General features: G+C 40.9%; 1 protein-coding gene across 1 annotated transcript in view; it reads left to right on the plus strand.

Annotated features, from left to right (window-relative positions):
- The window catches only part of ARHGEF4 (Rho guanine nucleotide exchange factor 4), a 192,584-nt gene continuing 175,195 nt past the window's right edge, over positions 1-17,389 (plus strand). The window contains exons 1-2 of the mRNA XM_065747933.1: positions 1-212; positions 12,050-12,085. Of these exons, the coding sequence (XP_065604005.1) occupies positions 9-212; positions 12,050-12,085 (240 nt within the window). The 5' untranslated portion in view covers positions 1-8. The remainder of the gene's footprint in view (positions 213-12,049; positions 12,086-17,389) is intronic.

Genomic DNA, 17,389 nt, shown 5'->3' on the forward strand with positions numbered 1-17,389 from the left:
TTGTTTAAATGGAGTTCAATAGATGTTTGGGTGCAGAAGATGAAGAAGGAAGACGGGAGGGTGGAGAAGATAATAATGTTGACAGTAGCATTGGCCATGAAGAACTGGATTTGATACAAACGTACCTTAACGTTTTGCCTGAAAGGTACATGAAAGCAAAATTCACTCTGGCAGCATACCTGGTGTGCTGGTTACTGCTGAAACTCTACGAGGTAAGAGATTTTAGTGCAAATATCTGAGATTTTTATTTAACTGCCTACGTGCTTAAAAGGCAAATTGAGCAGTGCCTGCTGAAGTATTTGATAGTTTATTAATATGTACCAGGCAATTGTCTTCACTACTTGTTGTAAAAGGGGTGCTGCTAATATTGACACTGTACTCAGAAGTAGGTAATCCATCAGGGGAAAAATTACAGGGAGATACAAGGCATTACAGTAGTAACTGTTAGCCCGTTTATTAGTTAATTTCAAGGGATCTGTGATTACTTTAGATTATGTTCTAGATGAAATTCCGTGTGGTGCTCTTCATTGGCTTGCATTTGTCTCTTGTGTTGGATGAGCAATAGAATGTATTTGTTTTGTGCACACATGTTGTATTTTAGGACAAACAGTTGTTTCTGCACCTGACAAGTGGCAAACAAAATGTGTGGGGTTGGACTGTTGGGAAGAAACTAGTGCTTGATGCAAGGAAAAGCATGAAACATCACTACCATGCAGGGCAGTGGGAGCTGGCAGTGTATAACAGAGGAGGACCAATGTCCATTCAGCTCCCCTCCTCACATAAGCCCATTGTTATACCAAGTTCTCTGTGTGGACTGGACTGTAAATTACACAGCATCATCCAGTAATTAGTATAGCTTGTGACTGGAGTAATTTATGATCACTCTTTTTGAGTGGAGACTGTTTTGTAAACAACAGGAAGTGTTATTAAAATACACAAGCTAGGAGAGATACTCCTGTCTGTATCTGCTTGCATATAGCATTATATTTGCACATCACATACAAGACCTTTGAGAAATGAATGGATAAGGAGAGGCAGAACAGCTTCTGCTAAAACTTCAGAAAGCTCTCTGAGAACTTTACAACATTCTGGCTAAGCTGAGAAGATAACCATACCTTTTTATTACAGCAACATCTAGTTATTAATGCATCTTTCTTGGTGAGCTTTCTTGAAAACTTACAATTTGAGACCTTGTTTTCTTATTTCCTGACACTCTTCCATGATTTTGGTCTCTTCCATATCCTAGTCCAGAGTGCTATTTTTACTTTCCTTCCCACTCACAAGATAAAAAAGCAGCACAGAGTTGCTCTTCCTCAGGTTCTGTAGCTTGGCAGAATCCAACAGGGCTGCCCTGAGGGATGGCCAGCAGCTGGGAATGATGCTGCAGTGTTAACAGAGGCATCCTCTGTTGACTGTGTGGCAAAACCACTTCAGTTCCCCACCCCAGGTAGGGCTCTGGGTGCTTGTGGAGTGTCAGAGGCCACCTGTAAGTCCTCATCACCGCTGTCCCCAGAGGGGAATAAGAGTTGTGTTTCTGTGAGTGAAGGTGGTGGAGTGAGTCACACAGCTAACAGTCTTCTGCACGCTGCCATCTAGGAAACCCCTGACCAGGTTTTCGTGGACACCACAATTTGTGGGGAAGAAGAGGCCTGGGACCTTCCCAAACACTCCCCATGCAGAAAGACAATCCTTTCATTGTTTTGCCTGGTTCTCCTTTCCAAGTCCCTCTTAGGAACTCTGGATTGGTTACAAAGAAAGAATGGTTAGGCACTCTTGTTACGGATGCCTCTGAGCAGGTTAAGCATCTTGTACCTATGTGAAGAAGTGTTTGGCTAGATGGTACAGCTTATCGCTAGGAGGAGCTTTATTCTAGTCTTGCACCTCTTCTCTGAAGTAGTTGCTATCCAGACGCCTTATGAAATGGTGAAATCCTCCACTTGGGCTAACTTCTTGTGACCAATAGACCTGAATTGTAACAAAACCCCTTGGATCTATACGGCTGGCCTGAAAACTCGGTGGGAGCCAGTCTAGTAGCCAATTTCACGCTACAGTGGTGGTGGTGGTGCTGTTGCAGACAGTTGAACTTCTATTATTTTGTAGCTATTTTCTTGTCTCAAACTGCATGAACATGCACACAGATTGGTGTCTGGTGTCTCACAGACTAAGCAAATCTCTCTGCATTCTGTTAGCAGCATCACGGATAATCCCTTCATTTTCCAGTTCTTGCCTGTTCAATGCCTTGTGTCCAGAGCTACTTGCTCACAAAGAAGCAAACAACTTTAGAAACTTTAGTCAGGTTTTAGAAACAAATTAAATTAACACAGACTCTTCTAGGCCAGCTTCCTTTAGTGTGTAAGAATAGTTCATATTGATATAAATTGATTTCAACAATGTATAAAAGTAGTTTATGTTGATTCCTTTCTAGGATATGTTAAATTAAACAGTTAAACACTTTTGAAACACATGGAGGAAGAAGTAGTCATAAAGTGGCATGGATGTCATGCTTCATTTTGACTGTAGGTCAGAGTATCTTTGCAAAACTTCAAGTTTGTAATTTCAATTTTTAAATTCAGATTTAACAAATCTGTAGTTAAACCAATTCTGTTCCAGTAACTTAGAATACTTTAAAAATGTCCAGTGCTTCTGAACATCAAAATCAGTTGGTTAATGCATATGATTTCCCTCTCAGTCGTACCTTAAGCATTTCCTGTCAGCTCAGGTGGTATTGCTCTATCAATCAAAATCCATGCAGAAACCAAAACAAAGGGTGAGGCAGGTCTGTCATCTATCTGTGAGCATCCTTTTGGATATTTGGTAAAAAGGATATAACAATTTGAACACTCTGAACTTTTATATGCTACATAAACCTACCAGAATGAATCCCAAATGAAATACTGAAGTACTTCAGTGCTCATCCTTAAGGCATTTGGGTTTACTTATCAGCTGTGCAGTAGCTGTACTGTGTAATCATAGCCTTCCTGCCCAGGGCTCAGCTCACTGGCTGAGAAGAGGGTGACTTTTCTCTATTTTTTAATTTGATTTTTATTTCAGATTATGAACACTGTAGGACTGGATTATTTCAGTGTATGCATGTGGCAGTGATAAAGGTGGATAAAGCCCCTCTGAGGGCTGGTTCATAGCCTGGTTTTCCTATGTTGTTAAGGAATTCTTCAGTCATTAGGCTTTGGCCTCAAGGAAGCGTGGAGGAACTACTTGCATTTTTTTGCCACCCAACTGAGGAAAAAAGGATGTGGATAGGCAAGTTTTAGCCTTTCATTTTTACTGAATTCTAAAATATCCCCAGTAGAAGCACAGCCCATTTTGGAGTTGTCATAGTATATCTTATTTCTCATTCCAGCATCTACACACACCAGGGTGGAGGTTAAAGATATGGGCAATTTCTTCAGGAGATCAATCCATCTGCGGATCCCCAGCCTCTAAGAAAGCTGTCTAGGAGGAAGGATGCTTCAGGTGTATCTTGTCCTCACTATTTTATAGTGATTAGTTATAACTGTTGCCTGCTGTTATGCTATGTTTAACACTGTCAGTGTACCCTACTGAGAACTTTTACCTGTTATATTTTTTAAGCAGCAGAAAGTTACCTCTAGGAAGGTCATATTTTGAGGTTCCACTCTCTTTTTCTCTCTCTTAGTTTTTTTAATTTGGTCCCAACCTAACTTACTGTGGTCACAGAAAGTATTTGGCACTGCAAGGAGGGGAATCTTGACCTACAGGGTGTGAGACAGAGGCTTAGCCCATCCTTCTTGTTCTGTGCTGGAAGGTGGCAATTCTGGAAAATGAAAATGCTGCAGTGGGAACTGGCTGACTCCCTTCAGAGTTATTCTGCAGCTGCCTTAACATAAGTGTTGGTTGGAAACTGTAAGGTTTTTTTAGTTATTTCATAGACTTAGTATTCTTGCTGTGTCTGTAACTCTTCAAATCTTCTGAATGCTTGCCAATTTCAGCAAAACTTGAGTGAGGCAGAAGCTGCAGAGTTCATATGAGAGAGACAAAAGTCATTGAGTGGAGACAGGCTTAACTTATGTCCCCCTCAATGGAAAGGCTTCTGCATACATTTGTCCATTATTAAACACCACAAGCATTGCCAAATATTTCCATTTTCGCTCTGGAGGGCTGTAGATCCATAGGAATCCAAGTCTGGTTGACTGTGGATCAAAGTGTGTGTTGATTCAGCTGCTTGTAGAAATGTTTTCTCAGTAAAGTGCTTTTTCTTTGGCTGCTAACGGAGCTCCACTGAAGCTTACTGTCAGCCTTCAGACCTCACAGTGAAAGCCAAGATTTTTAAGAAGTGCAACTTGAGACAACTTAAGAGGGATGTTGTTCAGAAAGCCCTAAGCATTCTCTGCCCCTTGGAATGCTGGACTTCAAACTGCCTCAGATGCATCAGTGAGGATATTCTATCTCCCTTCACTTATTTAATCAAAACTGCTGATCTTTAATTTGAGGTCACGAGCTGTTAGGGCAAACAGCCTGATTAGATACACTAACTCTGAAAACATTATAAGCAGATCTACAGGGATTATTTTGTAGGGAAATATGTCTGACTGTATTTCACAGAATCATAGAATGGCCTGGGTTGAAAAGGACCTCAAAGATCATCTAGCTTCAACCCCCCTGCCATGGGCAGTGTTATCAACCACTAGATCAGGCTGCCCAGAGCCACATCCAGACTCAGATGAATGCCTCAGATGCTCGGATGAAGCCTCCAGAGGGCTTCATTCACATTGGTTCTTTATTCTGGGCAGTGATTCAGCTCTTTTTGAGCAGTGAAAATCGTTCAGCATGTGCTGGGGAGTCTGACTTCCTCCTTTCCCTGCTCCAAAAAAACAAGAATTGTATTTTTTCCAATATGTTTAGTATTCATCAGGCCATCTCCTGGATCCAGCTCTGAGCAACACCCAGAGAGGGCATGCTGTGAAAGGCTGGTAGGCACAGCAACACTGAAAGATCCTTTATAAACCTGGGGAATGATCTCTGGAAAAACAGCACACTACAATTTACAGCTCATTCTCTTAACGTTACCACATCATCATTTGTATGCTTGTGTTCAGGAGCTACTTGTCTGTGTAATGGTCTTTCCTCAGTTATCATAGTTCTCAAACTATGCCATTAATCAAAACTGAATCATCTCATGTGATTAGTTTAAGCCCAGTTCCTGAAACGAACCTGCCCATGCAGACTCCTGTAGCATTGAAGCTCACAGGGAAAGGAAAAACTTTCTTGCTGAATTATTACTTTATAATTGCTTAAAAATAATTGATTGATGGTCTGAAATCCTGTGTGACCAGTAGAGTACACAGCGTGGGATGAGAACCTGTAAGTAGACGACAAAGAACAAATTACTTCTTCCTGAGTGTGCTGGAATACTTGATATTCTTCCTAGAAAGTTTCTTGTGATTGCAGACCTCTAAGAAGGTGTTGTTTTCTGTCTGCTCCTGGTTTTATCTGCTGGTATAAAAGCAGAGCTGGTGGCAGACAGAAAAAAAATTATGGTTCTCCAAGTGTGATTATTTTCTAAACTGGATGCAAATTGGCAAATACTGCAGAATTTGAGGTGTGACAGCTGATAATAAAAGCGATGAGATGTTGCCAGGTAGCACAACACCCAGAAAACCACAAAAATGCTTGGGCAGGACAGCATTAAAAGCTAGCTACATCACTCTGCCTCTGTAGAACAGGGAGCAAAATCAAATTTGAACTTCTAAATATCAGCAAATGTATCCCTTCCACACACTCGACTTTGATTTGTTTGGAAACTTGTATTTGCACATGGGAAGAGTGTGTCTTGGTGTGGAAAGAGTTCATCTTTTGTGAACATCTGCCCTTTAATCATATATCCCATCTGCTGTGAAAGTGATGTGAAATAATGTTTCATGAAAAAAAAAAGCTGTCCTGTTGCTTTTAATTTCAGTAGATATATCCTATTCTTAGTTGAAAAGAGGTTTTACTCCTTTTATTAAGTGCCAGATTTGTTTTTGGATGGAATTGGTGGATTTAATCATAGATGAGAGAAAAAAAAGTGTAATTTTGATTATGATAACTACATTTGGACCATCACTTTGATTCTAGAGGAAAAAAAATGGTGGGATAAACCTTTTGTATCCTTATGCAAGACACAAGGTTGTAGCATTGGCGTTCAGAGAACCTCCTGGTAACAGGGGAATTAGGACAGAAATGCTTCCTTTGGTTCAGGTGCAAATTCTGGGTAAGGCACAGGTACCTGGGCAAATTTTCAAGGTTCCTTGTCTAGATTTCCTACTCCAAATTCTCCTACTGACCCTCAGCCAGAGGTACTGCTGCTGCCATGGGGCGGTACAGGAAGATATGAATCTGCCCCCAGAAGCACAGCTTTCAGCATTGCTGCTTGCTTTAACCATTACAGCTGACTTCCCATGTTAATGGGACACCCTCCAAGTGAAACAAGGCCGTGTTCACTTATATTATACAGGTGACACCAATCTATCCCTTGGATTTCATCTGGAAAAATGGGATAGGATGTTGTGATGTAGATGGTGTTATTGTGTGTATGTATATATAGTGCTAGCTACTAAAATATTCAGTGTTGGTTAGTCTTGTGCTATAGCGGCTTTATTTGAGACACAGAACTAGCAGCATAAAGCTTAAGTTTGATTTACAGCTCCTTCTGTATTTCTTCACTTTTTTCTCAAAATTATGTATATTATTCTCTAGAAATCATTATAAATGCTGTATACTACTTACCCTAGAGAGAATGTCATAGCCTTTGTTCTACATTTTGTCTGCGTTTTGCTGCAGATCTCAACTGAAAAGAAGGAAGAAATAAAAAGAAATAAAACCTCCTTGTATTTGGAAACATTCAAAAATGTTTATTTGCAGCCAATGCAGACAGATAATTTTTGTGCTCAGGAAGAAAGTTATGGGGTGGGGCAAGCAGAAAGGATTAGTGCTGTTTCCATATGAATAAGTGTTTTTTGAAGGAGTATTATTTGCTGTAATCCTATTAGCAAAACAGATAACCCTAGTGTAGTTTGGTAGCTAGTCTCTCCCTGCCTAAAAAGAGACCGAGCCATTAAGGTGTGGTGAGAAGCGCGGGGGAGATGAACTAAAATATTAAGGAAGCATTAATGTCAATGCTCAGGAGAAAATAGATTTCATAATGTTGGCAATAAAAGATTAAACTGATTTTTTTTCTTCTTGATGTCCCAGCTCCTGCAAGCAAATGACTGAACTAGGGCCTTACTTAAAAACAAAGACAGATTTCAGATGTTACAACTGCAGACAAATCTAAAATCATAGTTTCCAATGTAAAGTTATTAATCAATGAATATTTCACACTTGGAATTGTCAGTTGTCTTGCAAATGACCTCTTGGATCAGTTTGTAAGAGGTACTGATCGTAACAGCTACTGACTTCTGTGCTTTGCTTTGTCCAGATTCTAAATGGAGTAACTACAGCTGTGTTCATTTGAAAAGTGTGGCCTTTCATTTCTTGTCCCACAGCTCTTGAGAAAATGTCCCTGTCTGAATACCGCTTTGTCAGAGTGTTAAGAGTGACCACTGATGGTAACAACAATAAAAATGTGATCTCATGGTATTTCAGACTTGCTGAAATGAAGGCTCTGCATACATCTTGTTTTTTTGTGGACAGGTATGCTGACTGGGCTCCTCAGGGACGCAGCAGCCTGGCTGGAGCTAGTGCTCAAGCAAGCCCTGGCTCTCCAGAGCTCTCTACTGTTGGTCCACACACAGTACTGGAAGTACATACCTTTTTTGAGAAGGTATGTGTCTATGAGCCCCGTAAAACAAGTCTCCAATCTGTGAGGTAGCCTTTAGCTATCGCTGCAGAATGGACAAACTGAAGACGAAGAGAAGTCTTACTTGCTAGTGAGAAAGAAGAACTGAAATTTGAATGTGCCCTGATTTCATCTGGGACAAAGTTGATTTTTAGTTCATAGTGTCTGGTATGATGCCATGTGGTGGTTTTAGGAGAAAAATAATGTGGATAACATGGTGATATTTAGTTGGTGCTGAGCAGTGCAGCAAAGAGCCAAGGACATTTCAGTTTCAGCTTCTTGTGCTGTCTTGCCAGTGAGAAGCTGAGGGGCACAAGGAGCTGAGAGAGGACAGAGCCGGGACAGCTGCCCTAAAGTGACCAAAGGGATATTCCATGCTGTATGATGACGTGAAAAAAAATGATAAAGCTGGGGGAGTTGGCCAGGGGAGCTGGCATTGGCTGAGCATTGGTTGGTGAGTGGTGAGCAATTGCTCAGGAATCACTTATTTTGTATGGATATGGGAATTCAATCCCACCCATTTGCTCTATGTGCATTTCCATGTTGGACACTGTTCTGTCAGACTGCCCCTCTGCTGCCATCTGTCACACGGCAACAAAACGTACTGGGATACTGGAGATAAGGTTCAACCTCTACTGCCACCCATCAACATCCACTTCTGATGATATGGGCCAGTATTATAAATAGGAGGAATTACTTTTGTGTACATACTGTAATGCAATAAATATATTATCATTACTATTCTCTTCTCCTTTCTTGTCTTAGCAAACAGTTTTTATCTCAACCCACAAGTTGTTTTTTGGTTTTTTTTCCAACTCTCTCCCCCATCCCACTGGGAGAAGGGTGTGGTGAGCGGCTGTGTGGTGCTCAGCTGCCTGCCAGGTCAAACCATGACAGAGTGACGCCTACAATTTGTATGTTAAAAAGCACTGAAGATTTAAACATGTAAGTTTTTCAGGTTTATTTTAGAGCTGTATCATGAGAAATGGTAGGTCATTGCCAAGAATATTTCATGACTGTCTTTGGCTTTTCATGTTTCATTTCAGTTTCAGATTATCAGTGAGTTTTCTGTAAATGGCTCTTTGAGAAGGTTTAATTCTGTCTCTACAGAAATGGTAATTCTTTGTTAAAAAAAGTTCGAAAAAAGGGAGTTATATCAAGAGAGTCCACAATTAGAACAAGGAAATATGCATGGAACAAAATGGACAGTGCTGAAGGCTGTTCTAGAAATTCTAGTGAGCTTCATTGGCCAAGGAGAAATTGATTTTACTTTAAATTGAATTCTGTTTGTTTAAATTGTTTGAGTTTCAAGAGTTGCGTATAGTGACAAATGGTTCACTCTCTTTTACTCTTAACAAAATGCTTTACAACTTGTCTTAAAGTTCCCCAGATCTGCAGTGGCTTAAGTGATTACTTTAAAAACAGTTGTTACAACAGAAGGGAGGTACCCCATCAGGAAGCATGTGAATTGAAAAACAGTGGGGCACTTGTTAGTGCTCAGGTTCAAAGTCATGGCTTACAGTGAACAGCAAAGGGCTTTGTATGTAACAAATCAATAAAGACACACAGCAGAATCTGTGAACCCAATCTTGGAAGTAGTGCTACTGACAGAACCGTCATCAATATGCAAAATTCTTCTATATAATCACTTTTTCTCTTGTAAAAAGTTTTTCATTTGTTTTTGGAAAACTTCTAAGATTACGTTATCATTAATTAATTAAGTAAGCTTTGGGGATAGAAGACTTTTCCTCCTGTGAGTGAGTGAAAGAACTATGCATAACCCACAGTGTTTCTGGAGCAGATCTTCCTCATCTTAAAGATCATAGATTCAGTGAGGCTGATGAGTGACAGAAGTCCTCAGACATACAGGAAAAGATATCTGGCAGTATGCCCTAAAGGAAAGGGGTTTGGGATCACTGCTCAGACAGAACAAAGTGCCGTTATTTTTCTATAAGGCATCAGTGTAGGCAAAACACCAAAGAAAGGGCAGAACTTTCAACATTTGAGTTTTATTTTACTACTTCATTTCCAATGCAAAGTTCAGGGCAAGTGCAGTGAAGTTTGTGAACCCTTCAGCAAACAGTTGGCCAAGTTTCAAACAAGCCTGAAATGGTATGTGGTTTTGGGTGCAAATCAGAATGGGTTTGATCCCAAGCCACTCTAAATACAGCACTTTCAGCTGCATGCAGCTTTATATTTGCAGTCCAGATCCTGAAGATTTCCTTCTTGGGGAATGTCTGGCCTTCCTGGATGGACACCTTTGCCCCCCAGGACTTAAAGGGATGTCATATAATTGCTTTCTTCCCAGCCAACTTCTGTTTGGGAATTCCAGGGAAATGCCCTCTGTGTTAGATGCTGAGCCCTGGGGCCAAGATAGGGCAGCTTTTAGCTCTTGTGTTCTGGTATGAAATTGAGAAGTTCCTTTTCTTGTCATTTCAACACTGTTGTTGCTGGCTGCTCCCAAGTATCTTGTGTCTGTTGTCACTTAGGCAGTGAATTAGGCAACACTCAGAGAAATGAGCAGCCACTTCATGTAAGAACTGATCTGACAACACTTCTCAAGTAACACAAGCCTGACAGCGTCTACCTTTACAAAACCAGTGCTCAGAAAAGACTGAACTGTTCCACTTATCTCTACCAGAGGAGCAGTTGACAACAATAGGAGAAATCTTGGTTTGTGGAGATTTTTTTACATTATTGTTATTATTTTTAAAATGCAATTGCATAGATAAAAAATCATCTAGACTTGTTAAACTATCTAAATGCTGCCTTGATGTATGCACTTGGAAGCTGCTTTGTTCTGTAGTCCACAGACAATTTAACATTGTTCAGTGCCTTTTTTTTTAGTGTATTTTGATGCAGGTCACATATTGCAATCTCTTCACTTTGAATAGTGCCTCTTACTCATCCTGTGTGACCCTAAGAGTTATTTCTTTAGAAAAATAGACAACCTGGGTGTGTGATTTTTGTAGCAGAGTTCGTTATGTGAACATGGAAAATTTGCCACAAACCTGTGGCACCAGTCCCTGTCTTCATCCTCATTTGCTATCTCTGTCTATGCTCTTCCCAGACCTTTTTCTGCTTTCAGCCCTCAAATGCCTCCTTTCCCAACCCACACCTCAGGATTTTTTCCAAGTTCTTTTCAAACACAAATATAAGATGTACATTACACACGTGAATCTGGTGCCACATTCTGAACCTGTGAAAGCAAAGCTCTCTCCAGAAGTGTTATATTCCCATAGGGCTTTATTACATCCAAACTGAGAGTATTACTGGGAGCAGTAAATGTTTGCAGGGTAAACAGAATTTTGCCATGGAAGCGTAACGAATGGCACCACATGCTACCCATTGCTCTAAGCTCATCTTCTAGGCATTGTAGACATTAGGATTCCCTTCTGATCTGACACTAGCTTTTTTCTAATATTAATTCCAAGGAAGGGAGTTATGTCTGACTTACATCACTCTGAAATCAAGGCACAGTGAGGGCATTTTGGGATGTTCCTGTATGACTGTGTACTTGATGGTTATATAAAGTTAGCCTCAGAGGGCTTCCGAACTGAGAGTCTTGTGTTACAAGAATTCTTTGGTTTCCCCATCCACATGGAAGTTTCAATGTGGTAGCACTGTATAAACGTGACTACTCTTTTAGAGGGCTGGTAATCTTAAAGAGAAAGGGTAAGCAAAGGGATTTGAGCATGCAGTCTAAGTAGGACGCTGCCAGGCATGGATTTCTAGTGTCTTCTTTTTACAGCGTGGTCTATACAGCCTCTTCTTCTCTTCTCCCTCCCTCTTATGCTGAGCTCCTTTCTAGGTAACTGCTAGACTCCATTTTTCTAACTGCAGGCTTTCCCCCCCCTCTTCATTTAACCCACCCTCCCAGAGAGAGTCCTGAATACATAAAAAGCTTTTGCAATGTGCCCTGAAGCATGTATACTGATGAAGCGCATACAGTGTAATTATGGATAGCACAATGCAACATCATGAAGCGCCTTTATTTACAGCTTCTCTATCATGAGAGCATAATGAACAGATTCAGTGAGGAAATGCAAAAGCAGATGCCTTTGGCTGGCTCCCGTTGTTCTCTTTTTGGCAAAGACAGAGGGACGAGTCTACCCTGGGACAGCCCCGTTGAAGTCAGATGAGTTACACCAGGCAGGAACTGGAACTTTTTTCTTTCCCTCTTTTTCTCCTTCATTTTTAAAGAATACGGTTGCCAGATCTCTTTCCCCTGACTATCACATATTTCTCTTTCCACAGAAAGCCTGTGAGAAAAGACTCTCTGCTTCCGAAAAGGTAGGATAACTTTTTAGTCACTAATGGCTAATTTCCTCAGCAGTAAGCAGTTCTGTATGTATCTACGGACGCCGGTAAACAAAAGCTTAATATTTAACTACTTACAGAAAAAAAAAGATACTAAAATCCTAAGGTCTAATTTTTGAATGAATCGGGAACCACAGAAAGCACTGACAGAGTACTAACACACAGCTGTGATGCTTCAAGTGTATGAAACCTGCTTAGAGCTGGCCTAGGCATCAGCATACAGTATGACTTGAAATGTGTAAATATACCCTGCATGTCCCAAAGCACAATGTTAGACAAAGCTTCTGCGTGTGGATGGCTGTGACAGCACCCCATTTCCTGGAAACCTTAGGGAAGAGGAACCCGTGGCAGCTCATGGCATCAGCCATATTTGGAAGTGGTAATCTTTAGGTTTTTTAGGGGACACCTGGGACTGCATCTCATAGAAGAGCTTTCCTAGTAGAAGCTACCAGGACTGCTGATACTTTGTGCTTGTTAGTGCTGTGGCCATACTTGCTTTTTGGTGTTTTTTTTTTCCTCTATTGAGGGCCTGAATAGAGCCTCTCATCTAAAACCTGCCATTTACAATTTGCCTTTTGCTGAGGCCTCCTTTGTGTTTATGCAAGGCAGCTGGCAGAGGGCTGACTCCCCAGAGCACAGCCTTGCCAGTGCTAGCTAATCAATATTCAGCAGAGTCCACTGCTCATTACAGAGCCATTGATTATCTCTGGAAGATTGCTCCTCTTGGGTGAGTGTCATTTTTCAGTCTTTTCCCTTTACCTCCCTTCCCCCAAGCTCCCATGAGGAGAGAGGACTGGGATGGAAATGAGGCTCCATTTCAGAATGTGAATAGTCTTCAGATGTCAAAAGTCCTTGGGAAGTAGGTTGTTTCTCCACTGCCAGATTATTGTATGTATCAGCATTTATTTTTAATTTCTGGGATGCAAATTGTGGCATTTGTTGTATTTGACTTAAGCAGGTTGTATTGGTTACATTGAGATTTGGTCTCCAGTAGCAAGAGGAAAAACCCACATCTTTTACACAGCTGTAGCTGACCTTTCTGACCTCCAGCACAACAGGGGAGAGCTGTGGCTTTATATTCCATGCTATTCACATGCAAATGGACCGGGAGGTTCATGGGGAAATGAAAACATGGTGTAAACCCTCATTTGACATACTACACTCAGATTATACCCACATGCACCGCACAGTGAATTCCCTTCCTTTAATACAGGCCAGTGAGCTGGTTTCATGGGGCAAAACCTGCCCATCACCCTGCAGTCAGTCTGGCAAAAATCACAGCTAACTATTTGCTTTTAAATGTGAATGTGTGCTTATGGGTATACGAAGTCATCAGCGCAGCAACAGAGAACTGTGAGATAAATGTGCATTTATTCCCCATGATAGAGTAGATGCCTGATGAAAAAAGACCCACAATTGTTTTGGTTAGTTTGAGTTCCATATTTCATTGTAAAAACGGCATAAATAAATCACGGCGGAGATTACAGATGAAAAATGCAAGGTTATGTCTCAAAAGCATGGAACAGGCAGCTGGAACTAAGAGATGTGTAAAAGAAAGGTGGTTGGCAAAGCATGAAATACTTATTTCCACTAAGCTAGTAGCTTTGTGGTATTACCCCTGCAAAGAGCAGAAACTACACTGTGCTGTGACTACAGGTAGGGAGTAGCTCACTCAGCAGAACTGAACTTGTTTTCATGGATACTAACTGAGTATCTAACGTTCTGTCTGTAATAAGTGAGCTGAAAGGCAACAGCTCCAAACCTTTACCCTGCTTATCTCTGTAGAGGATGATAGCATTTACTACAAACAGAAAAACGTATGCCAGATCTGGTTAGCGCCTGGCACTTGGTATGTCTGGTGGAGAGGTCTGCGCTTTGTCAGGTGCTGGTAGTTTAGCCCTGGTCTCCAAGGGCTCGTTTAGAGCCAGCTCTGTGAGCCCTGCCAGCAAGCCGATCTTGTCCAGCGATTAGCACATATTGGAGAGATGATGACAGGTCTTTGAAAAATGGCAAATGAGGGTTTGTTTCATTGAGGGGCTTTCCTTCCAGCTCCCGGTCTTCCTGACAGAGACGTGTGATCTGACTGCCGGTGAAGTTTGGTGAAGCCTAAATGAGGAGTTAAGGTAGAAGCGGACAATGGAGAGACAATTTCTCAGCTGACAGAGAGGGAGCTGTCCCTGTCATAGCAGAAGAGTGGCTCCACATGCCTTCCTGTTTGTCAGGAAGTGCTTTCTTTGCAGTTTCAGTGTCAGCCCCCAGGCACAAACATTTTGGCTATTTTCAGCAATGAGGCTGTGTTGCTACTTGAGGGACAAGATCCCTGAGATGTAGTTGTGTAATAAGCTTGGAACAGATATCATTCTGATCTTACTTGTACATCCAGTTTGGCATTCAGATGTCTTTAACATACCTGAGTTGTATCCCAAGGATGAGGAGAGATACTCATGTTATGCCTTGGCTAGAGAACATTACCAGACTATTAAGAAAGATATATTAATGGATAGTATACCATTCCCTTTCCTCTATTAAGCAGAATTCTACCTGGCCCATTTATACTGACATTAGCCTGTAGTAATCACATGAATGCAAAGTCCTAGAGGGAAATGCTGAATTGAATGTTTCTTGCTAATGCACCACGAAGAGTAAAATACATTAACGTGCTGAACCCCAACAGCTCACACTGTTTGCCAGCAGATCTATCTGATGCAGGCAAACTGTTGCAGTCCCCAGGAGTGTAGTGCTTTGGGATGTGGTTGGATGTTAGGGATGCAGAGTGCTGCAGTGACAGCCAGTGTGCTAAAAAGCAGTAAGCTCTTCATGAAAAACTGTACGAGAAGTCTCCAAAGAGATGTGAAATGCCTCTAAAGCCATCTTGGGTGTTTGGCAAGTGAAATCTAACTAGAGTAGGCTCACATTTTTCCATTGAGATTTTTTATTATGCAGATTATGCCTTCCAATTGCAAAATGACATTTAAAGTAACAGAAAATAAAGATTTCGTATGAATAATTTATTAAATGTACTGTAGTTCATAGAACAAGGCAGACCCACACAGTTTTAGCTGTAGACTCTCCTAATGTTCAGTGAATGCAACAAAGTATTCAGTGCCATTAGTACTGTCTATAATCTGCTGATGGAATTGGCGCCATACATTAAGGATATTCATTAGATCTAATTAGCAAGAAGAACTCTGAATTTTAAGCTACAATTCTCTTAAAGAGAGACCCCATCTGTTGGTCCTGCAGTTCACTTGGCTAGTTTTACCTTCAGTAATACCAGGTAAACTTACCTAGTTAAAATTCCTGGCTAACCTTACTCTAGTAGTACACTCTAGATAGTTTAGTTTTACCTGAAGGAGACTATTGCTATGTTTTATATTAAAAGAATCAGGCAGGGCTCTGGACACGTCAATAGCTACATGGAATTTCAATTAAAAACAATGTTAAGACAACAGCAACAACAACAGGATTTGATACATGTGAGACTGAAAGATATCCTGAGTGTGTGATAGATAGACCATGAGAAGCCTGCAACTAATCTGTATAATGGCTTTTTTTTTTTTCATTGTAAAATCATATATGTCAATGTGGTCATGCAGTGAATATAGCCACTGTGGACCCACAAGTGATTTGTGCACGTTCTCGTATTTGCAAATATGGCAAAAGAAATGTCCTTCGGAATTCACGACTGCAGAATGAAGTTTTGAAATATCAAGGTTTCTGTTGAGAATGTTATTCTTGTATTTCTGAAAATCCCTTAAGGAAATAGCCTGCTCTGGGAGCTATGCAGATTCTTAGAGCTACTGTAAGACCTGCAGACCTTGCACACTCCTTTGGCCTGAACCAGTGAGTCTGTTCAAACAGGAGATGGCAGCGGCCACTGAATGCTTATGGACTGCCATTCATTAGTGTACTTTGTGAACACAATATAACGCTGTCTGGAAGAAATAAAACTCCAGCATCCAGAAGTGTATGGCAGGCCATGCAGACTTCAGCATCAGGCATGCAAGTTCAGACACTGCTGTGTACTTATGGTTAAATGAACTGGCCAGAAAGTCCGTTCAGTGATCCTCATCCCCAGGCAGAGAGCTCATGAGCTTTTTGTGCAAAAATCAGCCTTTAACACTGCAGGTGAAGCAGACTTCTATTAGAGGGAAGTGAGCTCTTACCCTGCACAGTTAAGTAGCATATCCTAGTTGTTTTCTCAGTCTTTGATTAAATGTAAATAAAAAGAGCTGCCAAGTAATCACCTTGTGTGCTTATTACCTAAATTATGCCAATAAAGGTGTTACAGTTCTTTGCTGCTTTCCGTGCTGAAATTGTGCCAATTATTTTCCCCTCAACAGATGAAGTGGAATGCTGGCTATTCTGTTCGCTGTCAGTGCAGGCTTTGAAAGCAAAGATAGAAAAGCAAAGATAGAATCTGGATTAATTTGTCTGCAGTTAGAACTTGCTTGCATTCTGGTACTTCAAAGGCAGTTTTAGAAAGAGTATGCTGTGATAGGTTTGTTAGTACATGACAGCTGAAGCTGTCACATGCAACAATTAAGCTTCTCAGACACTTGCTCTCACCATTAGCTTTCTGATGACTTGTGTTAACTTTTAACATGAAGAAGCACTTATAACAACTGTGTCCTTTCAAAAGAAGGAAAAGAGAAGGAAAACGAGAATTTTATGGTAAAGAAAGAAACCAAAAGAGCTTAGAGGGGGAGAGCTGTGAGAAGAACACATTGTTTTCAGAGAGTCAGGACATCATTCATTATCTTTTTTTTTTTTTTTTAATATGCCTAGACTTTTCCCATTCTTTGTGCAGAAGTTGTCACCATGGTGTTTGATTCAGTCTTCCAATGTCTCTGTGATGTAGCAAAAGGAGAATGAGGGGAGAACACAGAAAATAATTTGTTTAAAGTCATTTGGAAAGCCTGAGAGCAAAGCACTGAATGCAGATAACTTAACCCTCATCTAATGCCTATCCTTTATTTTAGAAATGAATGAAGCCCAAAGACTGAAAGCAATTCACAGCACTATTTCCTATAATCATTTTCATTCTGTATTTACTCAAACCCAGGCTCTTTGTTTGCATCCCTTCAAAGCAGTAGATATAAGACAGATGTGTTCAACAGCAAACTCCTGTTTACGACGTGACATTTGAGACTGCATCGCTGTGGCCTCTTCCTTTGTTCTAACCATTTCTGTGGTCTCTGAGAGAACTTGCATTCACATCATTTGTTTTACCTGATCCAATATGATTTCAGGTCAGAATTTGTTCTCTCACTTTGG

This window comes from Cyrtonyx montezumae, unplaced genomic scaffold (assembly GCF_038088225.1).
Source record: "Cyrtonyx montezumae isolate F1298 unplaced genomic scaffold, pur_monq_1.0 scaffold_5, whole genome shotgun sequence".
NCBI classification, from domain to species: Eukaryota; Metazoa; Chordata; class Aves; order Galliformes; family Odontophoridae; genus Cyrtonyx; species Cyrtonyx montezumae.